This window comes from Vipera ursinii (assembly GCF_947247035.1).
Source record: "Vipera ursinii genome assembly, chromosome: 1".
Classification (NCBI taxonomy): Eukaryota; Metazoa; Chordata; class Lepidosauria; order Squamata; family Viperidae; genus Vipera; species Vipera ursinii.
In genome coordinates this window covers 271,035,893-271,063,550 of record NC_139512.1, presented here as the reverse complement: position 1 = coordinate 271,063,550, position 27,658 = coordinate 271,035,893, and the positions used below count along the sequence as shown (strand labels likewise).

Below are 27,658 nucleotides of genomic sequence, written 5' to 3'. Positions count from 1 at the left end.
CCGCTTATAAGAAGCGGCGCAATTACCACATTGGAACAACCCTGTCCTGCTCCTTTGGGGAGGGGGGGGGAAATAAGACACTTGCGTCTCTACGTCATTCACGTGACTGGCCGCGACGTCTTTAGAGGCCTCTATCCCCCGACTCCCCAGCTGGCGTGGAACGGAGGGGGCGGGGCGAAGGAGCGGCACCCGGAACGAGGCCTTCTCTGCCCCGCCCCTCACCGGAACGAGCCCCAGAACGTCTCGGGGAAGGCTGGCGCACCGTTCGGGGGGATCCTTCAGACGCAGGAGGTGGGGAGTGGGGAAAGACCGGCTGGGCGGTGAGTCCTAGTGCGCGAGAGGTGGAGGGTCCCGGGGCTTGGCTTGGCTTGGCCCGGGGTCTGCTGCTCCTGCTGCTGCTGCTGAAGCCAGACGGGTAATCGGCCCAACGGCGGGGTTGTCGTTCGGGCTGTTGCTGGCGGCTGGGGACCTGCCCAGGCGAGCGGAGTGCCCGGGCCTTCCTAAGGCGGCCGGCCACAGCTTCCCGGAAGACCGGGAGAGATCGGGTTGCCGTTGTTGTTTGACAGCCGGTGCCTTTATGAGGTGGCCCGGGGAGCCCGGCGCCTGCTTGACCCGGGGGGTGGTGGGGTGGGGGAAGAAGAAGGAGAGAAGAGTAGGCTTTGGTCTCTGCTGCGTTGGCAAGCTCCGGGGCGAAAGGATGGGCGAAGGCGTTATGTGTCCGGCGAGGTGCCTTTCTTCCCTTGGCGACCCCCCCCCTCCCCTTCTCCTTCCACCACCCGGGAGACAATGGCATAAAAGTGTGTGTGGGGGGGGGAATTTGGGGGAGAGGGAGGGAGAAGGCCGTCCCCTTCTTCATCCCGGGGCTGACGAATCCGCGTAGTTTGTATCGGTCGTTTAATAATGGGGAAGGTGCGCAGATTCACACAACCTCGGGCACGCCCAACTCCGCCTGCTGCTCCCAAGAAAGCTCTTTTGTTCGCTGCGCAGGAACCACAGCTGCAAGTCATCGCTCTTTCTTTCTTTCTTTCTTTCTTTCTTTCTTTCTTTCTTTCTTTCTTTCTTTCTTTCTTTCTTTCTTTCTTTCTTTCTTTCTTTCTTTCTTTCTTTCTTTCTTTCTTTCTTTCTTTCTTTCTTTCTTTCTTTCTTTCTTTCTTTCTTTCTTTCTTTCTTTCTTTCTTTCTTTCTTTCTTTCTTTCCCCTCCCACTGTTCCTTCCAGGCCAAGTGAAATTATTCCGTGGAAGGTTTTCTTTAAATTGGGGCATTCGAAATAAACGAGAACACGAAGCAAGTGGGAGTGCAGCCAGCCCTCTTCTGCGTTAGCCTCTAGAGCAGGGGTCGGCAACCTCGGCTCTTTTATGACTCGTGGACTTCAACTCCCAGAATTCCTGAGTCAGCTGACTCAGGAATTCTGGGAGTTGAAGTCCACGAGTCATAAAAGAGCCGAGGTTGCCGACCCCTGCTCTAGAGAGTCTAGATTAAAACAAAACAACAACAACAAAAACTGTCCTGGAAGGAAAACTTGTGTCTTAGAAAGAGGCGCCCTTGTGTTTGTAGAGAAAGGTGTTGTTGTTTTTTTATCCCATTTATATCCCGCCCTTCTCCGAAGACTCAGGGCGGCTTACAATCTAAGAAGCACAAATCAATGTGCTTAGCAATAGCCTTCATTCTATGTATATGCCTGCTTATTAGGGCTTTCGTCACCACCACCACCCCAAGCGGCATTATTACAAAGTCAGCTTAATTGCCCCCAACAATCTGGGTCCTCATTTTACCTACCTCGGAAGGATGGAAGGCTGAGTCAACCTTGAACCTGGTGGGACTCGAACCTGCACTAATTGCAGGCAGCTGGTGTTGTACCATTTGTTCATAGGCAAGGCTGGATGGTTCTTGAGATGATCCCTAATTGAAGCACTGTAGTCTTGTGTATACAGTAAATATCTGAAAAGATGCTGCTTTTTTTCCTCTGCTGAAAGTTAAGTCGGTCTGACATTCTGAAAGCTGGAAACTAGATACTGTTAGGACTGCGGTTACGGTAATTTTTTACAGCAACTGATTTAATTGAAGGCACAAAAGGAGCACTACAGTGCTTCTCCTGTTGAGTATATCAGGAAGCAATTCATCCTCAGGTTGCTATCTTAGGGAACAGTACAAAACCTTGTGAAGTTTACATGTCAAAACCTCTAGCAATGAAAGAATAGAGTGAATGTTAGTTATTTCATGTGCCTAGCTCTGGATTTTGGTGAAAATGGAAAATGAATAATAAGTAATTCATCATATATGATAGTGTCATATAATAATGTTTTGACTTTAGCTGAGTCATAATGGTCAACAGTTCTTTGAAAATGAAATTTGGAATAGTTCTTGATTCAGGTAGAGTATTATAGGCTAAGGACTATTGTGTAAGCCAAGAAACACTAACATTTTCATTGGGGGGATGTGAGGGGACCATGTTTTATTTTTAAATAGTTCTGCTGAAATACTGTCTGCTGTTTTATCTTTAAGCTCTTCCATATTCCACAATAAAGCATTTTTTTCTGAAAGTTCTTCAGAAATTATAGGATGAAATAAAAACCCCAAATCATATTCAGGTAGAGTGTGAGTATTGGTGATTTTATGAACATGTCCATATAATATTCTGGGAAGTAATACTGAAATAGTTTAAAATTGCCTTTTTCTGAATTTTTTTTTTCATTTCTCCATTTAGCCTACAGCCTTGATATTCTTGATCCTGCTGCATTTCCAGGGGTGCTGCCACCTGCTGCGACTACATGCAGAAATGCATGTTTTTATAAACCAAAACATGAACAATACAAACTTATACATATTGAGAAATAGACCTTGAAATTAGTCTTTGAGATCTGCAGTAATGATTTCTAAGTAGGTTTATGTACAATTGCCTTAATTCTGATTAAAAATATTTTAAATCACAACTATTTTTGGGGAAAAAATCCCTATTTTTCCAGATTAGTTGCCATTCATATGACGTGTAGGGGTTTCCTCTTGGATGTTAGGTTAGCTAGGACAGTGAAGAGATAAATTGATGGCTGCTGGTTAAGTAGCTACAGGTAATCCTCAACTTATGACCACAATTGAGCCCAAAATTGATCTTGTTAAATGAGGTTTTCTCCATTTTACAACCTTTCTTGCCATGGTTAAGTGAATCACTGCAGTTGATAACTTAGTAACCTGGTGGTTAAGTGAATCTAGCTTTTTCATTGACTTTGCTCATCAGAAGGTTGCAAAAGGTACAACATGTCCTTATGACACAGCAATGGTCGTAAATATGAACCAGTTGCCAAGCATCTGAATTTTGATAGTTGTAACTGAAAAAGAGTCATAAGTCACATTTTTCAATGTGATTATAATTTTGAATGGTCACTAAAAAAACAGTTGTAAGTTGAGGACTACTTGTATCACCACACTGAAAAACATGTCAGTGAGTAGCTTAGGCATGAATCACAGAAGTGTGTGTTGTGTTTTCAGATCCTAGTTGATGAGAAGTAAATAATTTAGAAAAATATTTCATGCCTAACTTGCATTTCTTTTTTTCTGGGAACTGTTTTACAAGATTTTTAAGTATGTTTTTGTTTTATTTAAAATACATTATGGTTCTGATTCAGAGAACATCTATACACGCTGAGAGGTAAACTGTGTAGAGGAAGTCATGGATGAACAGAGCATCGACAATTCTTTTTATTGAGTTGAAGAGAGAGATGTGTCTGGAATCTGTTGTTCCTAAATTAAGTGTAAATCTCCTCCCATCCCATAAAACATTAGTGGATGCAACGTGCAGGGTTTTCTGGGCAGCTTTTCTTGTATATTCTACTTTACAAAACTGTCAGGGTGCAAATGCTGTAATATATATAGCAACTAATATTTGAAGAATATTTAATTTTCTTATGCAGTTATATTATCTGAATTAAAATTCAGTATTCAATAATTTCCAGTCTCAATAGGCAGACAGTTTATTTGCAGCTATAGCATTTGCAAACGTGCAGGGTTTTCTGGGCAGCTTTTCTTGTATATTCTACTTTACAAAACTGTCAGGGTGCAAATGCTGTAATATATATAGCAACTAATATTTGAAGAATATTTAATTTTCTTATGAAGTTATATTATCTGAATTAAAATTCAGTATTCAATAATTTCCAGTCTCAATAGGCAGACAGTTTATTTGCAGCTATAGCATTTGCATCTGAGTACAGAATAAGCTGTTTGCAGTCACTGAAAGGTAACCAATATGCATATAATTATGCTATATTTTTTGTTTTTCAGATATTCAGGGACTCGCATATTAAAGAATTGATATTTTTAAGCACTTTATCCAAATTGTGAACATTAGTTTTCAGAGGAGTTTAGCCAACACCTTTAGTTAGGCATTTTAAAAAAAATGTCTACATATCATTTCCCCTAGAAATATTCAAATGAGAAATATTGATGGAAGTAAAATACAATATTGATGTAGGTGTTTGATGCGACCCAGTTTGATCTAGTGGTTCAGGCTTCAGATCAAAAACCTATGAGTTCTAGTCTTACCTTAGACAAAAAAACTCAGCTGGGTGATTTTCAGCCAGTCAGTCTCTCAGTCCATGATCTCGGGCTTAGGCAACAATCCCATTGGTCAGTTTCTGTCACCACCAATGGATTGACATTTGGTTGATCCAAAAAAGCTGCAGGAAAAAATAGGAAGAAAATGAAAAAAGAAAAAGTAGGTTTTTGACATTGAGCCGAAACACATCTAGAGTTTTTGTAATGATTTATTATTAGATTATGGAAAATTCTAGTCAAATATACAAGTAGACCCTCAATTTAACAGTTATGAATTTAGTAGACGTCAAGTACAGTTGGCAATTTTTTGTTTTAGACATCATCCACCATCAAATGTTCAAAGACTACAGGTAGTCCTTGACTTATGATCACAATTGAGCCTAACATTTCTGTTGCTAAGCAAGACAGTTGTTAATTGAATTTTACCCCATTTTATGACCTTTCTTGCCATGCTGTTTGTCTCAGTCACCTGTGTTTAAGAGTTTTTTCAAGTGCGCTTCTCTATTTTTATAAATTTTGATTTTGATAATATTTTTCTGTTGAAATTTTAAGGAAAACATAGCAGCTGGTAATGAACAAGTGGCAAATTAGTTACCAAGATAGACGGCAATTGTATTATTTTTTTAGGATAACATGACGATCACTTCTATGTCTTAATATCTTCCTTTACACTGTAATGGCTGAATATTTGTTAAACAGATCTCTCTGATCTAGTGATACCTTGACACATAAAGTTTCACTATGGAATGCAGCATCAAGAATAAGAATCTTATCTTTATTGCTTAATTTAAAGGAAATCCATGAAATCACAGGTTGCGCCTAAACTGAATGTTCTAAAAACTTTATAATTGGGTTTTATTCAGTCCAAATTCTCCACTAGTAGAATAGAAATCATTGGCAAAAAAGATTTACCCATACTTCCTGTGTACTTCTTAGCTTTTTTCCTTAAATATGTTCACATAATAGTATATATAGCTTATATTAGGCATGTCAAACTCGTCGCACGACGTATTGCAACTTTTTTCCCATTGCCAGCAATGGGGAGGGCGCGGTTCCGTTGTGATGCATCCGGCCCGCGGGCCGGCAGTTTGACATGCCTGGCTTATATAATCATATTTATACTTTTGGTGTAATGTTTTGCTAATATATTCATGTGAGGGCTGTGTATTAATGAATTATGCATTGGTTTTTATGCTTGACTATGATATGTGAACTTGGCAGATTTCCATTCAGACCAGAATCTTGAATCCTTTAATTAAAATTGGCTTCTTTTCTTAGAAACTAATAGGCATTGTTCCTAGATTCAGATGTACCAAGGAAATATAACTAACATATCTTCTTTTCCCCCATTTATATAAGGGGAGGAACAAAAGAAAGGGAAAAGAGGGCTACAAACTATGGATAAAAGTCAAGCATTTTTTGTCTTAAGTCTGATATGCCAGTTAGGTTGAATTTGTCATTGAGTTGCCTCATGGCATTTAAATTTAAGAATTTATCAAGTTTTAGAAATGATTAAAAGAAGCCTTCCATCCTTCCGAGGTAGGTAAAATGAGGACCCAGATTGTTGGAGGCAATAAGCTGACTTTGTAATAATGCCGCTTGTGGGGGGGAGCGAAAGCCCTAATAAGCAGGCATATACATAGAATGAAGGCTATTGCTAAGCACATTGATTTGTGGTTTAAATTGTAAGCCGCCCTGAGTCTTCGGAGAAGGGCGGGATATAAATGGGATTAAAAAAAAAGTAAATCAGCTGTAAACTGTTTTTCTTTTCTCCACTTGGAGGTTCCTGTGGGTAGCATTGGGAGTTCTGAGCTGCTGAAGTCTGATTTAATCCGGTTAACAGGAAGACAACAATTTAACATAAAATAATAAAACATAAAATAATAAAAATAAAATGGATAAAAGATGATCAGAAGTGGAATTACAACTCAGCTATCAGGTTTTACATCTGTTGCACTAAGTAATTGGTTACCAAAGAGGTAGATGGTATTTGGAGTAACTTCTGTGTCAAATCATTAACATGATCTTTGCTGTTGATACAAACATTGGTGATTGGATTGCTGGAATTCTACTTGTGCTTAGCAGACTTTCCAAACATGCTTTGGCAACTGTAGTCAGCTGATTGTAATATGTACAATAACATCAGGTGGCCTGGACCTTCTAAGAGCAGTGTACATCTCACCAGAACTGTGTGTATTTTTAGGTTTCTTGGTTGGTAACAGGCAAGCCACAAGTACTTCAACATATCTGACGAACTGAACCTACTTGCTGACGTTGCCTAATGAGAAATGAGCAGCTGCTTTACAAGATTTGATCATTAATGAGGCACAGCATATCAAAGGCTATTATTCTGTTGCTATGACTGGGCATTTTCACTGCAGTAAGTGAAACTCGGTTCTTGCAAGCAAGAATGCGGTGACAGTGTAATTAAATATACGTTGCTGAATAACAAGTCAGCTCCTTATGCACACATTCTACTCCCTGTATTTCCCAGGTTTATTTTCTAGTTTTACCCAACGGATATAGTTTGTGTCTCAAACTGACAATTATTTATATGAAAAAATATAGTTGAATTGTATTAAAAGATGATGTTGGCTGGAAGGAATCATAGAAATATTTACTTTATTTGGCGACCTTTGGAAGGAAATATTTCAAAATCGTGCTCATAGATTTGGCTCCAGTTCATTTGAACTAGTTTTTCAATTTGAATAACTTAAAACACAGCTGTGATTTAGTCAATAATCATCCACAAGAGTGCAAAAAGTATTTTCTAGAATAATAAGCCCCACACATGCATTGCTAAAGTTTTAAAGGTTTATTGCAGCAGATAACAGCATAAATACTAGCATTCAAGAAATTTGAAACAAAATTGTAAAACGCCTATGTTAGAAATCTTCATATGCAATAAATTACATACATTGGAAAGATTTAAGTATTTCAGTATTTGGGGCTTTTTTCCCCCTGCTTTTCTTGGCTATGACAGTAGTATTTTGGCTAATGTCGCTAAGGTTGTCTTTTGGCAGATTTACTAAAAATATATTTGTTTATGTAGAATACTCTTTCCAACAATATCTCTGTAGATGGAAATGTTCTCTCGTTAAACTTACATTGAAAATGAGAGGTTGGATTTATGGACTTTAGAAACTTGAGATGAAAGAACCCTTGATATATTTCATGAACAACTTCCAGGAACTGAAGGATGGTATTGTTGCGATTTAAGACACTAGTGTTTACAAAACGGCAGCAGAAGATTTATTTAATTTGCAATACTTTTTCTTGCATTTTTGTTCTTTTTGTCAATAATTATTTTTTTAAAAAAATGCAGATTTAATTGGAAACTAATAAAGTAAGAAAGGGTGTCTCAATTATGGGAACTTGGGTTAAGTGCTCAAGTAAAGGAATAATAATAATAATAATAATAATAATAACAATAATAATAATAATAATTATTATTATTATTATTATTATTATTATTATTATATTTATTTATTTATTCGTTTTATATACTGCCCTTCTCCCGGAGGACTCAAGGCGGTGTACAGAGCAAAGTAAGTATACAATAAACCAACAATAAAACAAATAAAACCCCAGATCTACAAATAAAACCCCAAATATATCAGGCCAGGCCGGCTTGCTGGAATAGATAGGTTTTTAAATCTCGCCGAAAGGTGCGAAGGTCGGGGTCCATCCGGATTTCGGCTGGTAAGCGGTTCCAGAGGATTGGCGCACCCACTGAGAATGCTCTCCCCCTGGGGGTTACCAGCCGGCATTCTCTGACCGGTGGCACCCTGAGGAGGCCCTCTCTGTGGGAGCGCACAGGACGGAGGGGTGTTGACGCTGGCAGTAGGTGCTCCCGTAGGTATTCCGGACCCATGCCATGTAGGGCTTTGTATGTCATCACTAGCACCTTGAATTTCACCCGGAAGGCAACTGGAAGCCAGTGCAGCTCACGAAGCAGAGGTATAATATGGGAGTATCGGGGAGCATAATAATAATAATATAAATAAATAAATAAATATAAAGTTTTGAAGGTGGTCTTTTAGTTGAAAACCCTGCTCAGGCAGGAAACCCTATACCATTTCAGACAAATCGCTGTCCAGTCTCTTCTTAAAAACGTCTACTGTTGGAGCATTCACAACTTCTGGAGGCAGGTTGTTCCACTGGTTAATTGTTCTAACTGTCAGGAAGTTTCTCCTTAGTTCGAGGTTGCTTCTCTCCTTGATTAGTTTCCATCCGTTGCTTCTTGTCCTGCCTTCTGGCGCTTTGGAGAATAGCTTGACTCCCTCTTCTTTGTGGCAACCCCTGAGATATTGGAACACTGTTATCATGTCATCCCTCATCCTTCTCTTGATTAAACTAGACATACCCTATTCCAGCAACAGTTCCTTATATGTTTTAGCCTCCAGTCCCCTAATCATCTTTGTTGCTTTTCTCTGTACTCTTTCTAGAGTCTCAACATCTTTTTTTACATTGTGGTGACCAAAATTGGATGCAGTATTCCAAGTGTGGCCTTACCAAGGCATTGTAAAGTGGTATTAACACTTCATGTGATCTTGATTCTATCCCTCTGTTAATGCAGCCTAGAGCTGTGTTGGCTTTTTTGGCAGCTGCAGCACACTGCTGGCTCATATTTAAGTGATTGTCCACTAGGGCAATTAGTACATCTTGATTATCAATTAAGGGAAAATTCTATAACTGGACTTCATTATCCATGGCTTTGTTATCTGGGGTTTCAGATATTTACCATTGTTTATATAAACCAGACCTCATTATCTGTGGTACACAGGTTTTGCCTGTCCGCAGTTTTTGGCTATCAGTTCTGAACTCCACCATTGTGTACATGTGCAAAAGGCTACAGATTTGGCTTCTGTTTCCCAGTGTTTTATACTGTTTTGACTTTATATGTTCATTCTCTTCCTGCACATAATGAAAGTGAGCAAGTGTATAACAGAGAACTTTGCTAAGAGATGTGGAAAGTGTTCATGTTAGCTTTGCCTTTGAGAGAAAAGATAAGATTCTGCAGCTGGAAAGTGCCATAGAGCAGGGGTGTCAAACTCAATTTCATTGAGGGCCGCATCAGCATTGCGGTTGCCCTCAGGGGGCCGGGTGGCCGTGGCCTGGGTGGGCGTGGCTAGAGTGTGTATGGCCTACTGGGTGGGCGTGGCCAGCTCTACATCGTTCGCATCAAGGGTGCCTATGGGGGCCTGGGCAGGAATGGGACAGATCTGATGGTCTCTGGCAGGAGGAGGGTCTCTGGGCCAGGGCCAAGGCAGTGGGGGCCATTCCCTCACTGTTTCCAGGATGGCTTCACGGGCCACATGAAACCACTTCGCGGGCCGGATCTGGCCCCCGGGCCTTGTGTTTGACATGTCTGCCATAGAGGATAAAGTGTTTTAATTTGCCCCACTAATGAATGACAGCGTTCAGTTCAGTAGGCAGCTAGAAGTTGCTTTTCAAGTCTGTAAGGACAGGTTCTGAAAAGCAAGACCTGGCAAAGCGTAATTATCTGCTACTTTTCAATACAGTCACACCCACCACAACTAAGGTTCATTAGGAAGCAGCACAGACAGTTCAGAGCAGGAGCAAGTGGAAGATTACTCCCCTTCTTTCCATATTTTGATTCAATAATTTTATAACTACTCTTATTTCAATGTTTTCCTTATATTTTTTCATGATTTTGTTTTGTAATTTTTTTAGTTATTTTCCAGGTCTAACTCTTAAGTATCATAGGCCTGGTGACTCATCTGTGATTTCATTAACCATGATTATAAGCTGGAACCTAACTGTTATGAATAAGAATGCCCAGTTCTATATTTCAATTATGTGATAATTGAATGCTATTTATGGGACACATTAGTTTTTTGTAGTTCAATGGGACAGCAAAAAGACAGAATATTTCTCTTAAGAACTGGATTAATGCTAAGATTATGAAGAATTACCTAGTAAACCATGAAAGGTTGTGAAGTACTAACAAATCTCTGCATTCTTTGCCTGTATTTGGTGATCTAATGCATGTTACTGAGCATTCAGTTGTCAGTCCTGTGAAAATGTGCAGCATCATATCAACATTAGTTATAACGTTATAATCTAACTACAGAATGACTACAAATCTAAAAATACCCCTATATCTGGTTTAGCTTCAGTAAGGTACCATTATATAAGAGAGAGAAATATAGGAAAATGCACACTTTTTATCAGATCTATTACTTTCCTAGTCTGTTTTTTAATCAAATTTGCACCAGTTGCAATTGCCAAAAAAGTAACTTCTTCCTCTGATCTTCATGTAGCATTTTAAAGCATGTTTACTAATGCATCTGGAAATCTATTGGGAAGGGAAGGCTGATTTTGGGGATATCACTGCTTTTCTTTCATCTACTTCCTGTTCTAAACTTCTCTATCATGAAGTGTTCTCTAACAGGACATTTGTTATCAGTTCTTGAATACAAGTGTTTATCAAGTGCTGATAAATTTTATAGCATTAATTAGAATAACTGGTTTCACTACTTAGTTCTTTATTTGATTTATATCTCACTTTCCTATTCAGATACTCTTTAAGTTTAATATTGTGAAAATAATGATTAGAAATTAGGAAATTTTTTAAAAAAATAATGCTAAAGTTAATAATGAAAGGATAAAAATATGTTTATTCCAATTCCTAAAGGCACAGATAGACAGGAGCCAAATAAAATTACTGAGGGCATGCATTCCATAGCTTGGGACTTACGTAGGATTTAATTTTGTATTGTCCTTTTTTCAGAGTAACCAGAGCAAATTACATATGAAATAGAGGTGTCGGGGAGGAGGGGAGAAAGGCTGGACTTAGATAAAACAGGACCGTGACACCAATAATTATTAACAATAAGTAACAATTTAAAAAATTTATTTTAAAAATCATGGATCAGCATAATAACAACAGAGGCACTTTTGTATTTGTCCTACACATTTCTAAGTGAAGAGCAGTTTCAGTTGTTCATTAAAAAAGGATAGTGACCTTGGATGAGAATTCTGTAGTTGGGACAACTAGCACTGGGAAGACACTATTTTTGGCCTTTGCGCAATAAGCCAAACCAGCCAATGGGATCATGAGCCAGGCTTTTTAAATTTAATCTAAACACATCAGTCATATGACATTACTTTAAGCATATCTGGTCGTAAGCTATTTAGAGCTATATAGGTAAAGGTTTCCCCGCACATGTGTGCTAGTTGTTTCCAACTCTAAGGGCCGGTGCTCATCTCCGTTTCAAAGCTGAAGAGCCAGCGCTTGTCCGAGGACGTCTCCGTGGTCATGTGGCCGGCATGACACAACGCCAAAGGCGCATAGAACACTGTTACCTTCCCACCGTAGTGGTCCCTATTTTTCTACTTGCTTTTTTACGTGCTTTCGAACTGCTAGGTTGGCAGAAGCTGGGACGAGTAACAGGCGCTCACTCTGTTACGCGGCACTCGGGATTCGACCCGCCAAACTGCCAACCTTCTGATCGACAAGCTCAGCGTCCTAACCCACTGAGCCACCGCGTCCCTTAGAGCCACCGCTATAGACCAATGCTAAACAACTTAAATTGGGTCTGGTGGCTCAAGGACAACCAGTGCAGTGTTAATAGGAAGAGTGCTTTATGGTCCCATATAACTATCCCACACAACAAATAGGCAACTTTGTTCTGGATCAGATATAGCTTCTAGTTAAGTCTCCAAGGGTCACCCTACGTGGAATAGATAGTTCTATGCAATAAAAAGATTAATATTAGAGCATAGATTGCCAAAACTGGTCTGCTTTGGTCCCAGCAGACTTGTATCTGATGTGCCAGCTAAGATATCTGTACCTTCAGAAGCAATACTCCCTGGTCAACTATAGGCTAATTTCCCAGGCTTCTTTCTGCTGCACCTCTGTGTTATCTTGGCTTCTTTAGCTTATTGGTGCTTATGAATCCATCAGATTCTCAAGTGCCATTAAAATCATCCCTGACTCAACTCCAAAGAAGAAATAGATGCTGAAATCTTCAGATACATCTTCATGTCGATGTATAACTTCTCCATGTAGATACCTCGTGGTTATGGGCTCTACAGGCTGCTTGCTGAGAGTTTCAGAAGATTCAGTTGCATTTCTCTCTCATGGTAACAGAGTTCTGTGTTATATGCAGGTCTGAAATCAGAGTCTAATTTTGTACTTACTGCCTTCCCACCATGCTTATAATTGGACAGTATTATAAGGAATATTTTTAATATTTGCAACTGCCACTTGTTGCCCAGAATTTTAAAATCCAGAGGATTATCACCTCTTATGTAGCAATGGACATAACTTTTTCTTAAAGAGTTACTGATTCTTCATGGGCCCATGCAAGCTGTCCATGCTGAATTTTAGAGATCAGAATACAAGAAGTTGGCTTAACCCCTAGAGGTGTCTTGTGTACTTCTAGTCAAAATAATTCAAACTGATTTTATACTTTCTGATCAAATGGCACTCCCTTCCAAGTCAATAATATCCCCAAGGACCGTGTCTAAGAGCTGATGTGAGCAATGTAATCAAATGAGATTTCCTCATGGCTAGTCTTGAACAGATCAGATCCACACAACACCCCGTCCCCTGGAAACCCTGCAATGGTAGTGCAGAAAGGAGCTTTTTTTTAAAAAAAAAAATCATCTCCCACCACTGCTATTCAACATTGCAGGTTTGAGTCTGCACCCTGGTATGTGCCTGATTTAATTCACTACAAGATATACAGTATTTGTACTCTTATCAGCTCTCAGTTTGTAACAGTACACCAGCTTGTACTGATCAGGGTCTCTGAATGACTAACCCAGGGGTCAGCAACCTCAAAACAGTGAAAGAGCCACTCGGAACCGGTTCCCTCACAAAAGGAAAAACTGGGAGCCGCAAAAAATATGTGCGCATGCGCGTACATGCGCACATGCGCAGAACAGGGTTTGACTGAAGAGTAGAGCCAAGGTGAGATATGCACCTACCCTGCATATTTGAATTGATTGGTTGAACTTTTTTAGTCCCACTTTTTTGTTTTGTTTTTTGGACTGCACATGGCAGAGGACCAGGAGCCACAGGAGACGGTTGAAAGAGCCACATGCGCCTCCGGAGCCGCGGGTTGCAGACCTCTGGACTAACCACTGAGATTGGAAAATCCCTCATAGCATTTAGAAATTCCTTAGATTCTGTCAGTCTCTGAGTCCCTTAAATTTTGCCAGCTCATTGCCAGTTGTTTAATTCCCAGAAAACAGATGGAGTATGCTCTGTCATATATGTAAAAGAAGAGTTTGGATAATCTGTGCATAAATTTGCAATTGTTTGTATCGTGGATTTCTGTTATGTGGGCAGACAAATCTGAGCTGGGTATAGCTCATATATCTTTCATTGTCTCACTTTTCTCTAGTTTATCAAGAGAAAATTCCTTTGTAAACGTATGGTTTCTTTTGTTTTGAAGTTCACATCAGTATTCAGATGATTGTGACTGTGAAGATTTTTCCTAATCATCACAGTTTATTTCAGTCTAAAGAATAAAACTGCATTAAAACAGAGGTGACATTTTATTGAATTTAATTAATTTGTTTTTGTTACAGGAGAAAAAAACCCCACAACCGCTGAAAATCTATTCTGGCAATAAGGTAATAAAAGCAAGAAGATGAGAAGACATATGGAGAGGAAGAAAATAGGGGAGAAGCACTGAATAGAAAAATTACATGCGAAGGAATTTTATTAAAATGTTATATCTTAGATTACAGTTTTAAACATACATTTGTGTTGTTTACTTGGTTGCAGTTTAATAAATTAAGAGAGAAAAGGAGTTATTTCACATGTTTACAATTTAAAACATGAAGAGGATTTTTTTTTAAATCTAGTGATATTCCAGACTTTGCTTTATGGGCTTTTTAAAGAATGTATCCATATGATTCTGTATCTTTGTAGCGTTTTAGCTGTGCCGCCATCTAAATATAATAAGAATGGAGATTATACAAAAAAACTCGACTGCTGTATTGTTTCTTGGAAAGTTTTAATCTGGTAAGTTGATTGTTTCTTTCCTTTTTGTGCCTTTACCTTTTTAGCTTATTCTCCATTGAGTAAATGTTACCACCCAACTGATAGGTTCATTTCTGACACCAAAGGATTCAGACAAATTAAGTCATTCAGAAAATATCAGTGAGGATGATCATGGAATTTGAAAAAAGAAACACCTATGCACAAAGGTGAAAGTTTAGTCATGTTAAAAGTGTCAGGGATAAGGATATGAAATTGCATTATTTGATTATCTGAAAAGATGTCACACAGAAAGCCAAAATCTATTCTCTGTCATACCAGAGAGTAAAAATTTAAACAATGGCTTGAATTTACTAGAAAGCAAGTGAAGGTTAAGATTGAGTATATATAAGTAATTGGATTAGACATCAATAATTCTTTACTGGATGTGTTTAAAGACTGGAAAGACATCTGTTGTAGATCCATCCATCCATTCATTAAATTTATAGGGCTACCTATCTCAATGAAATGATTCTGAGTAACAACCAATCACCTGAGAAAAATTATAATCAGTAGAGGTTAACATAACCAGGAAAAGGGCTCCTAATATACTGGGGGGGGGGGGGCGGCAGTGGCCCAGCCACTTAAACCAATCTTCAATGTTAGATTTTCTGTGTAATAGCTTATTCATATGTTTCATACATTTAGTATTTCAGCTGCTCCTATTGATTAAAAAAGTAGAGTTGGTATACATTATTTTGGCTGTGGGCTGTCTGTTTTAGAGTATGATGGAAGTTTATAAATTTTATTCACATGTGAAATATGAATCAGCATCAACCAAAGCACTGTAATGCTTGCAGTAATATGTAGGAGTTTTCTAGAAATATACATTTCATTGACTAACATTTTTTTCACTTTCAGGACTTCTAATGACTTAGGAATTTTCAGAGAACAGATTCAAGTATGTATACATACATATATATATATATATATATATATATATATATATATATATATATATATATATATATATATATATATATATACACAACATTTGGTTTCTATAAAGACTACTTAAATGTGGAAAAATCTTTGGAATATCTTATTATAGTGTAAGGTTTTACACTTAGCCTCACAATTGCCCCAGCATTACTCAGGAATTTAAAAGAGCCAAAAGAAACTCCTGAGCCGAGGTTTCAGCAAGCAAACAACTTTTATTTTGATCAAAATAGAGTTGGGTGGCCACATCTCTCTTCGTGGCTGGTAGAGAGATGAAGGCAACAACCAGGAAAGATGTTTTCCACCTTTTATACCTTTCCAGAACAAAGAGATCTGGTCTTGGTACTAGGAACCAAAAGATACAGAAAAATAATTCCTAGATGATGACTCATACACAACAACCCAGGCTCCACCATAACTCCTTTCCCCCTCCCCTTACCATGCTCTTTTCATGTAAGCAATCCCCTGTACCTAAAGCATGAAACATTTGCTTTTATATAACTAATTTCCCAATATAAAGCTCCTACAAAGCTGCTTGCACATAAAGATGATTACAAAGTATCACTACTAATATCAATATTACTAACATCAACCTTATACATAATAAAATCCCTTCAATAGGATTTATACATTAATTACATGTAGTGTTATATTAGACTTTAATGCAGAATGCCAGAAAGTAGTGTCTAATTCTTGGTAATTTAATTCATGTTTGATATCATCATTCAAAGTGTGTTCAAATTTCTTTTCCCATAAAGCATACATTTCTTTTCACCAGAAAGTATTGGGTTATTTCTGAATCTGCAGCTATGATTTATGTTGTCTAAGTAAGCATTCCAAATATCATTTATAATTATGGCTTACTCTTAATCTCCAAATTTGAATTGTCTTGCTTAAGTTAGAGTTGTTGCAATATAGGACATATGGGCATAGTATTATTTAAGGTATTATTTGGTTCCTTACATTTTTGTTTCTCTAGTTACTTAGTTAGTGTTAATTAGTTTTTAAATTAGCTTCATTAGGGAGTTTCCAACACATGCCATGTAAATATTCTCCAATTTTAATGACACTTTTAAAATGGATGTTAAAATGGGTGGATGTTTTTTCTATATGTAATATTTTTATTTCCCTTTTTTGGTTGCAAATGAGCTCTAGCTGACAAAAAATTATGCCTTATAATAAAATGTGTTATTTTGAAAAGGTGCTATCTGACTTCTTTGTGAATGTTAATAGTCATCTATATAATAAATGAGGGAACTAAAAACATTTTGTACTTGAACATTTTGTTCATGTTCTAGATTCTGTTGTATAATCAGGAAGCTTAAGCTGATTTATTAATAAGCTTTTTAAGAATTTTTTTTAGAAATGTATAAGGCTGCCCTTATAACTGGTGGCCTTATTTAGATATATTGTGAAGCCATAATATGTGGGTTCACATATCCTGCCAAAAAACAAACAAGTTTATGTTTTAGCACTATGAATTAGGCTAGCATGTAGGAGAACTTATTGGAGTTGTTAAAATTTTAAACTGTTCAGATTTCAGAGACATAATGTTAACTACCCATTCTTCTGGGCGAACTTCCATTTTAGTCCCATGAGATGATTATTTATAAATCTACTTGGCTCTTAAACTTTAACTGGACTGAGTCTGGATAGATTTAGCAGAAGATACAATGCTGACATCTTTTCATGTGAAGACATTGATAATACAGAAATAAGACACAATTGTTTGTTTAAACTTACTGAAAGGGGTAATTTTCCCACTCTGAATCCTCAATATTTGTAGAATTTCAGAATTCTGGAGGCCTTTTTTCCCCCCAACTATGGGTATGTTATTGTAATTTTGGTATAATGATACCATATTATAGTTACAGTCATGGCCGAAATTGTTGGCACCCCAGAAATTTTTCCAGAAAATCAAGTGCCTTGGTGGAGCAGTGGGCTAATGCCTCCTTAAGTAACACCAGCTGCCTGCAATTAGTGCAGGTTCGCATCCCACCAGGCTCAAGGTTGACTCAGCCTTCCATCCTTCCGAGGTAGGTAAAATGAGGACCCAGATTGTTGGGGGCAATTAAGCTGACTTTGTAATAATGCCGCTTGGGGGGTGTATAATAAACAGGCATATACATAGAATGAAGGCTATTGCTAAGCACATTTGATTTGTGCTTAGATTGTAAGCCGCCCTGAGTCTTCGGAGAAGGGCGGGATATAAATGGGATTAAAATAAATAAATAAATAAATAAATAAATAAATAAATAAATAAATAAATAAATATTTCTCACAGAAAAGTATTGCAGGAACACATGTTTTGCTATACACAGGTTTATTCCCTTTGTGTGTATTGGAACACAACAAAAAAGGGAGGGGAAAAAAGCAAATTGGACATAATGTCAAACAAAACTCCAAAAATGGGCTGGACAAAATTATTGGCACCCTCTCAAAATTGTGGATAAACAAGATTGTTTCAATCATGTGATGCTCCTTTAAACTCACCTGGGGCAAGTAACAGGTGTGGGCAATATAAAAATCACACCTGAAAGCAGATAAAAAGGAGAGAAGTTCACTTAGTCTTGTGTGTCTGTGTGTGCCACACTAAGCATGGACAACAGAAAGAGGAGAAGAGAACTGTCTGAGGACTTGAGAACCGAAATTGTGGACAAATATCAACAATCTCAAGGTTACAAGTCCATCTCCAGAGATCTAGATTTGCCTTTGTCCACAGTGCGCAACATTATCAAGATGTTTGCAACCCATGGCACTGCAGCTAATCTCCCTGGTCATGGACGGAAGAGAAAAATTGATGAAAGGTTGCAATGCAGGATAGTCCAGAGGGTGGATAAGCAGCCCCAAGCAAGTTCCAAAGGAATGCAAGCTGTCCTGCAGGCTCAGGGAGCATCAGTGTCAGCGCGAACTATCTGTCGACATTTAAATGAAAGGAAACGCTATGGCAGGAGACCCAGGAGGACCCCACTGCTGACACAGAGACATAAAAAAGCAAGATTACAGTTTGCCAAAATGTACTTGAGTAAGCCTAAATCCTTCTGGGAAAACGTCTTGTGGACAGATGAGACCAAGATAGAACTTTTTGGTAAAGCACATCATTCTACTGTTTACCGAAAACAAAATGAGGCCTACAAAGAAAAGAACACAGTACCTACAGTGAAATATGGTGGAGGTTCAATGATGTTTTGGGGTTGTTTTGCTGCCTCTGGCACTGGGTGCCTTGAATGTGTGCAAGGCATCATGAAATCTGAGGATTACCAAATGATTTTGGGTCGCACTGTAGAGCCCAGTGTCAGAAAGCTGGGTTTGCGTCTGAGATCTTGGGTCTTCCAGCAGGACAATGACCCCAAACATACATCAAAAAGCACTCAGAAATGGATGGCAAGAAAGCGCTGCAGAGTTCTGAAGTGGCCAGCAATGAGTCCAGATCTGAATCCCATTGAACACCTGTGGAGAGATCTTAAAATTGCTGTTGGGAAAAGGCGCCCCTCCAATAAGAGAGACCTGGAGCAGTTTGCAAAGGAACAGTGGTCCAAAATTCTGGGTGAGAGGTGTAAGAAGCTTATTGATGGTTATAGGAAGCGACTGATTTCAGTTATTTTTTCCAAAGGGTGTGCAACCAAATATTAAGTTAAGGGTGCCAATAATTTTGTCCAGCCCATTTTTGGAGTTTTGTTTGACATTATGTCCAATTTGCTTTTTTTCCTCCCTTTTCTGTTGTGTTCCAATACACACAAAAGGAATAAACCTGTGTATAGCAAAACATGTGTTCCTGCAATACTTTTCTGTGAGACATACTTGATTTTCTGGAAAAATTTCTGGGGTTCCAACAATTTCGGCCATGACTGTATATGCCATCAGTTTTTAGAGTTTGGAGGAACAGTTCTGAGAGAAAACAAGTGTGTTAAGCCCTACCTGTATTCTTTATGCCTTGGTGTAAAGGCCCCAAATCATGCCACTGATTTTTTTTTCCTCACATTTTTCCATTAAAATCCAATGGCATTATCTGGGGTCTGCATATAGCATGAAGCACCAGTATGATTTTCTGTAATCATATTAGTTTAGATCATGTTACAAATTTTGTTAAAAGTATATAAGTGATAGTAAAAACATCCCAAACAGTCCAATTCAAACAAAATGAAGTATAAAAATGCAAACAAATTAACAAAATGAATGCAAAGAGAAGACAGATTCCAAACTTGGGGGATATAATTTAGCAGCACAATAATATCTTTTAAACTTAATTTTCCAGAACCAGATAATATCCAATCAAGGCAAATTTACCATGAACAGGATCAAAGCATATGTACTGGTATACTATTGAAATGTAACTATAATCTCTGTGTAAATATAGAACAAAGAAAATGTCTTTGAAGTTAGTTGGTGATTGATCAAAATTTCTTTGGTTATAGGTGCCACCTGAAAAATTTATCATTTACTGTATCAGTAGGGATTGGTCTTTCTTCTATGCCAGCTATGAGCTCATCTGAAGAAAAGTAAGTTCAAATGTGTATTAATTTGATTTTCAGATAAGATTGGTCTCCAAGCTGGTGATTATTTTGAAATTAAATATAATAATAATGTAATCCAATTCAGTGCAATAATATATTAATAAAATGCAAACTTATAAATAAAAACAACATGCACTTGTCTTTAAGACTGTTCAGAGAAAATTTGACAGTACTTAAAATTATGTTATAGGCTGTATTCTACTTTTGTACTGTAATACATTGTGTAGGTGATTGAAGATAACCAGTTTGATGTAATAATTGATGGGGTAGTGGTTAAAAGCACCAGACTAGAAACTGGAGACAGTGAGTTCTAGTCCTGCCTTAGAAATGAAGCCAGCTGGGTGACTTAGGACCAGTCAGTCTGTCATCCTTAAGAAGAAGGCAGTAACAAACAAAATCTGGCCTAGAAAACTGCAGGAACTTGTTCATATAGTTGAGTCAACACCAATTCAAAGGCCCGAAGAATTTTGAGTAAGTCATAAGCCACGGGTCGGCAACCCGCAGCTCCGGAGCCGCATGCTCCCAGCCGCCCGGTGCGCGCGCACCTCTTCGAACGGGCAGTGGTGCGCGCGCACCTCTCCAAATGGAGAGTGGCACCACCCGTTCCGAGAGGTGCATGTGAAACCTTTCCAAAGGGCTGGAGGTGCGCGTGCACCTCTCTAAACCGCCGCCATCCTGTCCGGAGACCTGCCGCGTTCGTCAAACATTGACGAACACGGCAGCTGTGCAAACGGGATGGCGGCGGTTTGGAGAGTGCGCGCGCACTCGCCAAACCGCCGCCATCCCGTCTGGAAACCTGCCGCATTCGTCAAACATTGACGAACACAGCAGCTGTGCAAACGGGATGGCGGCAGTTTGGAGAGTGCGCGCGCACCTCTCCAAACCGCCGCCATCCCGTCCGGAGACCTGCCGCGTTCGTCAAACATTGATGAACACGGCAGCTGTTTGGCGGCGCGCACCTCTCCATAGGGGAGACCTGTCGCCGCGCAGGTGCCTCCCATTTTGCGCATGCGCAAAATGTTTAGCGCATGCGCGTGAGTGGACGCACGCACGCGCACTTTTTGTGATGGAACCGGTTCTGAGTGGCTCTTTTCCTTTTCCCGGTTGCCGACCCCTGTCATAAGCCCAATAAATTTCTATATTTTACCACAAGATGAAAAATGAGAAGTTGAAAAAATTCTACCATGTGATTCTAAATAGATACTCAATTTTTATATTATTGCTATAAATTGGAAGACGTCTGAATAGCACCTTTCCCAACTAACACCTTTTATCGCTTACTTCATCGGAGCCATACTGTGGCTATACTGAGGTAGGATTTAAATTGGAGTGAGGCAGAGAGGAAGGGAAACGAAAAAAGGCTGGTTATGCAAATGCAGGCTACATGTGAAACAGATTAAAAAGTATCTTTTATCAGTTGAAACGTGTAATGTTTGTTAGAATCTCATTGTGTTGGTTGAGATCTGAGATTGTCTGAAATGTTTTTAGAGTGTGCTGAAAGGTGGAGGTGAAATTTCATTTTTTCCGAAATAATCCGTTTGAGGTCTGCCACAGAGCATCCTGAGCAGGTGCTTTGCTACCATAGCTATTGTTTTTTTAATTTTTAACTTCAATTTTAATTTATTTTATTGGGGCTGTTAATTTAATTCTTTTTAACTTTTGTATCGTTGTATTTTATTGTTGTTAGCCGCCCTGAGTACTTCGGGAGATAGGGCGGCATATAAGTCCCCAAAATAAATAAATAAATAAATATTGTCCTATAGTGCTCTAAATTGCCAACATAGAAGTTTCCCAACTTAATATGTGTAAAAATGAGCATGTAAAGACTATAGTAAAAACTATTAATTTTGTCAATTTGAAGAACCTTCTCTGTGGTGAGCTCCAGCTTGCTTACTTTTCTAGATTAGTACATTTGGCACCAATATTGTACTCTGTCTTTCCTCTCTCCTTGGCTTTACTCTTTTGTTATCTCATTTAATATTGTTTTCATTGCATTGGATAGTTTAATTTTCTGCATACAGTCATAAATTTCTTTTTTTGGGGGGGGGAATAAAATATGGGTTTAATTTTTAAAACAGGATGTATTCAAAATTTTCTTGGGATTTTGAACATATTAGCTCTTCTTTCATTTCCTTGCAGAAATAGTTTGTTCTAACTTGCAACCAAAAGCCTTGATATCTTCTCTGGCTTTCTTGTTTTCTATATCTAGCACTGAAGCTGCCACCATGGAAGATCTTCAGCATTTACATTGTGTCAACTGTATTAGTCGGCGTTGTATGACTAGATCAGAAGCTGGGATTTCCTGTGACTTAATTGGCTGCCCTATGGTTTGTGGAGCAGTATTTCATTTATGTAAAGCTGAAGAGCATCGCCTTTTATGTCCACTTGAACGAGTGCCTTGTCTCAACAGTGGCTTTGGCTGCCCATTTACTGTAACCCGAAACAAAATTGCTGAACATCTAGAAACCTGTCCTGCAAGTGTTGTATGCTGCACTATGGAATGGAATAGATGGCCAGTCAGTTATGCAGATCGAAAATCTTATGAGAATCTAAGTAAAGATGTTGATGAAATTGAACAGTTAGATATGGCTCTTGCCCTTCAAGATCAGCGGATGCTTCTTGAATCTCTCAAAGTTGCAACTATGACATCAAAAACTCCTGATCCTGTGTTAAAACCCAGAGAAAAATCTTCTGTTGTAAGTGTCCCAGATGCTACAGTTGCAAATGGGTTATTGCCTGTTGATGAAGAATCATTTGGTGCACTTTATCAAGCCACTGTGGAAACAACCAAAAGCTTAGCTACAGCTCTAGATATTCTAAACACTGCTACCAGCTTGCTAAGTTCAAAACTCAGTATCTTACCATGTAAAACAAATGCAGATTTCTGTGTAAAAGAACAAATATGTAATAGCAGCATGCAAACCATGGTGGAACATGATTCTGTAGAGGAAAATGGCATGGGAGCAGTTGGTGGTATTAAGTTGGATATTTTGAATCAAAATGGACAATTAGAACAAAACGGGTCAAGTGACATTTGTTACGATACTACAAAACACTACAAACTGAATATAAGCCATGATAATATCTCTTTATGTAATGGCTTTCATCTAGATGATTCAAGCACAGAGAAACTGCAACAGAATGAAGAACTAAATGTATGTAATTCCAGCCAGTTTAATGTAGCAAATATTATTCACAATGCATCTCCCTGTGATAAAGCAGCGAATGTTTGTAACTCAGTTCCTGTAGCACAAGTTAAATATGAAATACCTCTGCACAACTTGTCTAACGGCACCATTGACCACATATATACGTCACATGACTGTAACGATGAACTACTACAGAGAGAACTAGAACAAGAAAAACTCAGAAATGATGTATTTTCTTTAATTCCTCACCACACCTACAATTACTTGGCAAATTACTGCTTATCTGCATCAAAGGAAGACAAAGCAGTAGATACATCAGATTTGGAAATAACAGAGGATCCTATGGATCTTCAGGGAATAGACTTAATCACAGCAGCATTGCTGTTTTGTCTCGGAGATTCTCCTGGTGGCAGGGGAATATCAGATTGTCGTATTATTGATGGATACCATGTTGATTTTGGGACTCAGACATTTTCTCTCCCTTCTGCAATTCTGGCCACAAATACAATGGTAGGGGAAATTGCTTCAGCATCTGCTTGTGATCATGCAAATCCACAGCTGTCAAATCCAAGCCCTTTTCAGACTCTTGGGCTAGACTTGGTACTAGAATGTGTGACTAGATACCAAACAAAGCGTTCCATGTTTACATTTGTTTGCGGACAACTGTTTAGACGAAACGAATTTTCTTCACATTTTAAGAATGTACATGGTGATATCCATGCTGGCCTAAATGGCTGGATGGAGCAGCGATGTCCTTTGGCATATTATGGATGTACATATTCTCAGCGCAGATTTTGTCCTTCGACACAAGGAGCAAAAGTTATTCATGATCGGCATCTTCGGTCCTTTGGGGTTCAGCCTTCTATATCGACTGTGTTGTCAGAGCCTGATAAGAGATGCTGCTTAGGGCTGCATAGTGACAATCTCAGTAATCTTCCTTTTGAGGTCCTACAACACATTGCAGGTTTTCTAGATGGTTTCAGTTTATGTCAGCTGTCACAAGTGTCAAGATTAATGAGGGATGTATGCGGAAGCTTACTTCATGCACGCGGAATGGTCATCTTGTTGTGGGAAAAGAGGTTATATCCAGATGGAAGTTTTTCATGGCAAATAAAAGAAAAGGTTTGTATATTTAATTATGAGAACTTGCTTACCTCTGTTTTGAATTGGAATGATCTTTGCATAAAGATTGAGTCCCGATATTTCTCTCTCAAGTCCTATGTGGGAGGCAGGTGTCTAGAGTATGGGAGCAATGAAATAGAAAGAACTTGGAGAACAGTATAACTAAATATATACTGCTCAAAAAAATAAAGGGAACACTTAAACAACACAATGTACAGTATTTAATAGTAGGATGTCTTATCTTGTGTTCCCTTTTTTTGAGCAGTATAGTTAATACAATAATAAATACAAGAAAGAGATCAACTTTCAGGTGATGGGCATACTGGTATCTGCCCTACAGCTGCTTTCTGTATCCAGATTTTTCGTATCTGGATAAGCTAATTACAGCTAAGTTAATTAAGAGAAAGCAAGAAAAGTGTGTGTCCTAAAAATGGCAAAACTCTGGAATCAAACAGAAATTTGGAAAATCAGGTCACTTTTTCAAAGCCTTATCAGCCAATACGTTTGTATCATTTTATAGATCAATACACGTAAATATACAGTATGTCATCGCATTTCCATATTAGTTTGCAGGGTTTTTTAATGCTTATACTGAAATTTGTGGCATGTTTTGTACATTATCCTTCATAGGAAAAGATGTTTGGAGATTCTTTTTTTTTTTAAAAAAACTATCTAGTCTATGCTTAACATTTGTGCTATAAATGCCAGTTCTACATGACGTGCACATGAATGAGTCCTAATAAATATATCATCATGCTAAGAGAAATTTATTTTTTTAGGTGTGGCGATTCAGCACAGCTTTTTGTACTGTAAATGAATGGAAATTTGCGGACATTGTAAGCATGGCTGATCATTTGAAGAAATGCAGTTACAATGCTGTAGAGAAACGGGAGGAAGCTGTGCCACTGCCATGTATGTGTGTCACAAGAGAACTAACAAAAGAAGGACGGTCGTTGCGCTCAGTCTTGAAGCCTGTACTTTAAAGATGAAGAATAATTCTAATTGCACACTCAAGCACCTGAAGTAACCTCTGGATGATAATTTGTGACACTTTATTAATTTACTAAATATGATTTCTGGATAAATTTGTCATAATGTACATAATGTTTTGAAGTGGCATTTATTTTTTTATAATATGGTCTGGTTAGAATGAACAAAAATTGCCTTAAAAATGGAACTTGCTGGTCAGGGGAGTTCTGTATGACTTTTTATCATTTGTAGGTTGTTTTTTTTTCTTTTGGGTTTTCCCTGACTAACTGTATCCATTTCTTTTTAGTGAGTTCAAGAGAGATGCTCATCCAAGCTAAAAGTCTTTGTATAATTTGTCTCTTTGCAAATTTGAATGTAACATTGAATGCTAGTTGAAATTTAGTAGCATATGTTTTGGCGAGTCTTTTCATTCTATGGATTGCTGTGTTCATATAAGCTGGATACAGTGTTATTTAATGTCATTTCTTGCTAAGATTGCAAAGTGTGATTTTAGTGTTAAATGCAAATGGAATAGGAGCATAATCCACAAGTATTTGGAGTTAGGATCAAAACTTCTAATTTAATACAGCAAAATCCTATCAAATGAATTCTGAGGTAGATCTTTTTTTTTCCTAATAGTACCTTCTCTTGATATTCAACATAAACTTCTGTTAGTTCAATGGAACAAAATTCGATTTCATTTTAGGCTCTAAATACCTAGGCTAGAATTTTGGATCAATACACTTTTTCATTGTTTGGTATTAATAAAAGGTAATCTTGAAAAAATGTATTCTTTGCTGTAATTAGCTACACAGATTTCATAATACTTAGATTAATACATTTAACAAAGGGCTTAAGTTTTATCGTGTTGAGATACATTCTGTTATGTTAACAAATCTGGATGTACTATGTGGTTTCAAGGCTACTTTAGAGTTTAGGATTCATTCTCAGTACACTAAATTCCATTGGAATTTCTGTCGTAGCAAATGTGGTTAGGATAGGGCTCTTGAAACACCATCTTTATAAGATGAGAACTAATTCATTGGATAAAGTGTATTTTAAATGTTTATTTCATAACTCCATATTTTTCATAGTCTTCCATAATGAGGAAATGTTGGTGATTGTTTTTTCTACTTACAAAATGCCTTTGTTGATGTTATTCAAAAGCTTTAATACTTATACAGTTAGTTTACTGAGCTTGGTGCCACAAATTTTTAAAAAACCCAAGTTTGTTTAAAAATAATACAATGTTTCAGTTTAAAGAACAAAGTGTTGGAAAGTTAGCTATATATTGGCAATATATTAAATCATTCAAATATACTTGATTAAGACTATGTTGACATAAATTTAGTCTGGAAAGTAATTGTCTTATTAAGCAGTTCTATTAAAAAAGCTAAGTCTCATTCTGGTGCCATATAGCTAGATCATTAAGGAATATGTTTTATATAGCTATTATCTACAATGCCTGGATCTTGGGATCAGTTAATTATTTTCACAATGCTGCCTTTCTCTTTGAAGAACATGGGTGAAAAAGTTTCCTGCAATTGGTGGAATCTTCAGCTGCAAAAACACTTCTAGTTTTAGCAGTTTAAAAGAATGAATGCTACATCAGTATCATATTAGTTTTGGTTACATATTGGATTTTTTTACAGAGGTTTATACTAGAGCCAGGAAACCTGACCCTGACACATAGAGATTTCATTTGCAAAAGTACTATCAACCTAAAACAACCAAGAATATTCATTCTACAGGTGTTGGAAGCTGTTTATGCATATATTGTTATTCATCAAATATTTTACCAATACATAAACCATTCTACCTTTTCCTCAAGAACAGATGGGCAAAATATACCTCAGCCCTTATGTAAGGAGTACGTATATTGTAATTGTAAAGGCTTCCTGCAGTATTCAAGACATCTCTTGGCTTCTAAAGAAATGTGGATTAACCTATAATGAATGCTTAGTTTATTTGTTTACATTAAGCATTTTGAACAGTTCATTCTTAACACTACTTGCATTTCTGCCTTCAAATTCCAATACTGTTTCTTGTTTTATGCCTGAGTTATTAAACATTATTGCTGTAAAGAATAATTAAATATTAAAATATTCTCACAAACAGGAGGAATACAGTTAAAAGGGTATCAGTATTTTATACTGCTGTGCAGTTTTCCAAAGTAGTAGTTTGTCAATACCTAATTTCCTCTACAATAGTATACTTTCCATATTAAAGTCACACTGAAACCTCTCCTAGTTTGTTCCATTTGAATTGCCTTTACAACTTCACATATACAACTGTTTTTCTTACTGGCAATCCATATTACTTTGTTTTAATGTTCACTTAATACTGTGTTTTGCAATGTTTAGTATAACTAATAAAAACACTTGACATTTGTTTA

The 27,658-nt window shown here is 37.9% G+C and overlaps 1 protein-coding gene across 3 annotated transcripts; it reads left to right on the top strand.

Annotated features, from left to right (window-relative positions):
* The first annotated feature begins 213 nt into the window (after nucleotides 1–213).
* Nucleotides 214–27,658, top strand: FBXO30 (F-box protein 30). 3 transcript variants are annotated; one of them, XM_083348230.1, is made up of 8 exons: nucleotides 214–324; nucleotides 14,120–14,161; nucleotides 14,463–14,555; nucleotides 15,432–15,471; nucleotides 19,765–19,824; nucleotides 19,925–20,008; nucleotides 22,233–24,294; nucleotides 25,074–27,658. In XM_083348230.1, exons 5-8 carry the CDS (start codon nucleotides 19,817–19,819, stop codon nucleotides 25,275–25,277), a joined length of 2,358 nt encoding a protein of 785 aa, XP_083204356.1. In that variant the 5' UTR covers nucleotides 214–324; nucleotides 14,120–14,161; nucleotides 14,463–14,555; nucleotides 15,432–15,471; nucleotides 19,765–19,816; the 3' UTR covers nucleotides 25,278–27,658. The 3 variants fall into 3 exon arrangements, with proteins under 3 accessions (XP_083204356.1, XP_083204357.1, XP_083204355.1); XM_083348231.1 differs by lacking the exon at nucleotides 19,765–19,824 and having other exon boundaries at nucleotides 215–324; XM_083348229.1 differs by lacking the exons at nucleotides 214–324; nucleotides 14,120–14,161; nucleotides 15,432–15,471; nucleotides 19,765–19,824 and having other exon boundaries at nucleotides 14,223–14,555.

Coding starts and splice junctions, on each gene's coding strand:
- FBXO30 (XM_083348229.1), top strand. CDS start 14,443: ATGATTCTGTATCTTTGTAGCGTTTTAGCTGTGCCGCCATCTAAATAT. Junction 14,556..19,924: donor TCTTGGAAAGTTTTAATCTG/GTAAGTTGATTG, acceptor CTTTGGTTATAG/GTGCCACCTGAAAAATTTAT. Junction 20,009..22,232: donor ATGAGCTCATCTGAAGAAAA/GTAAGTTCAAAT, acceptor TTCTATATCTAG/CACTGAAGCTGCCACCATGG.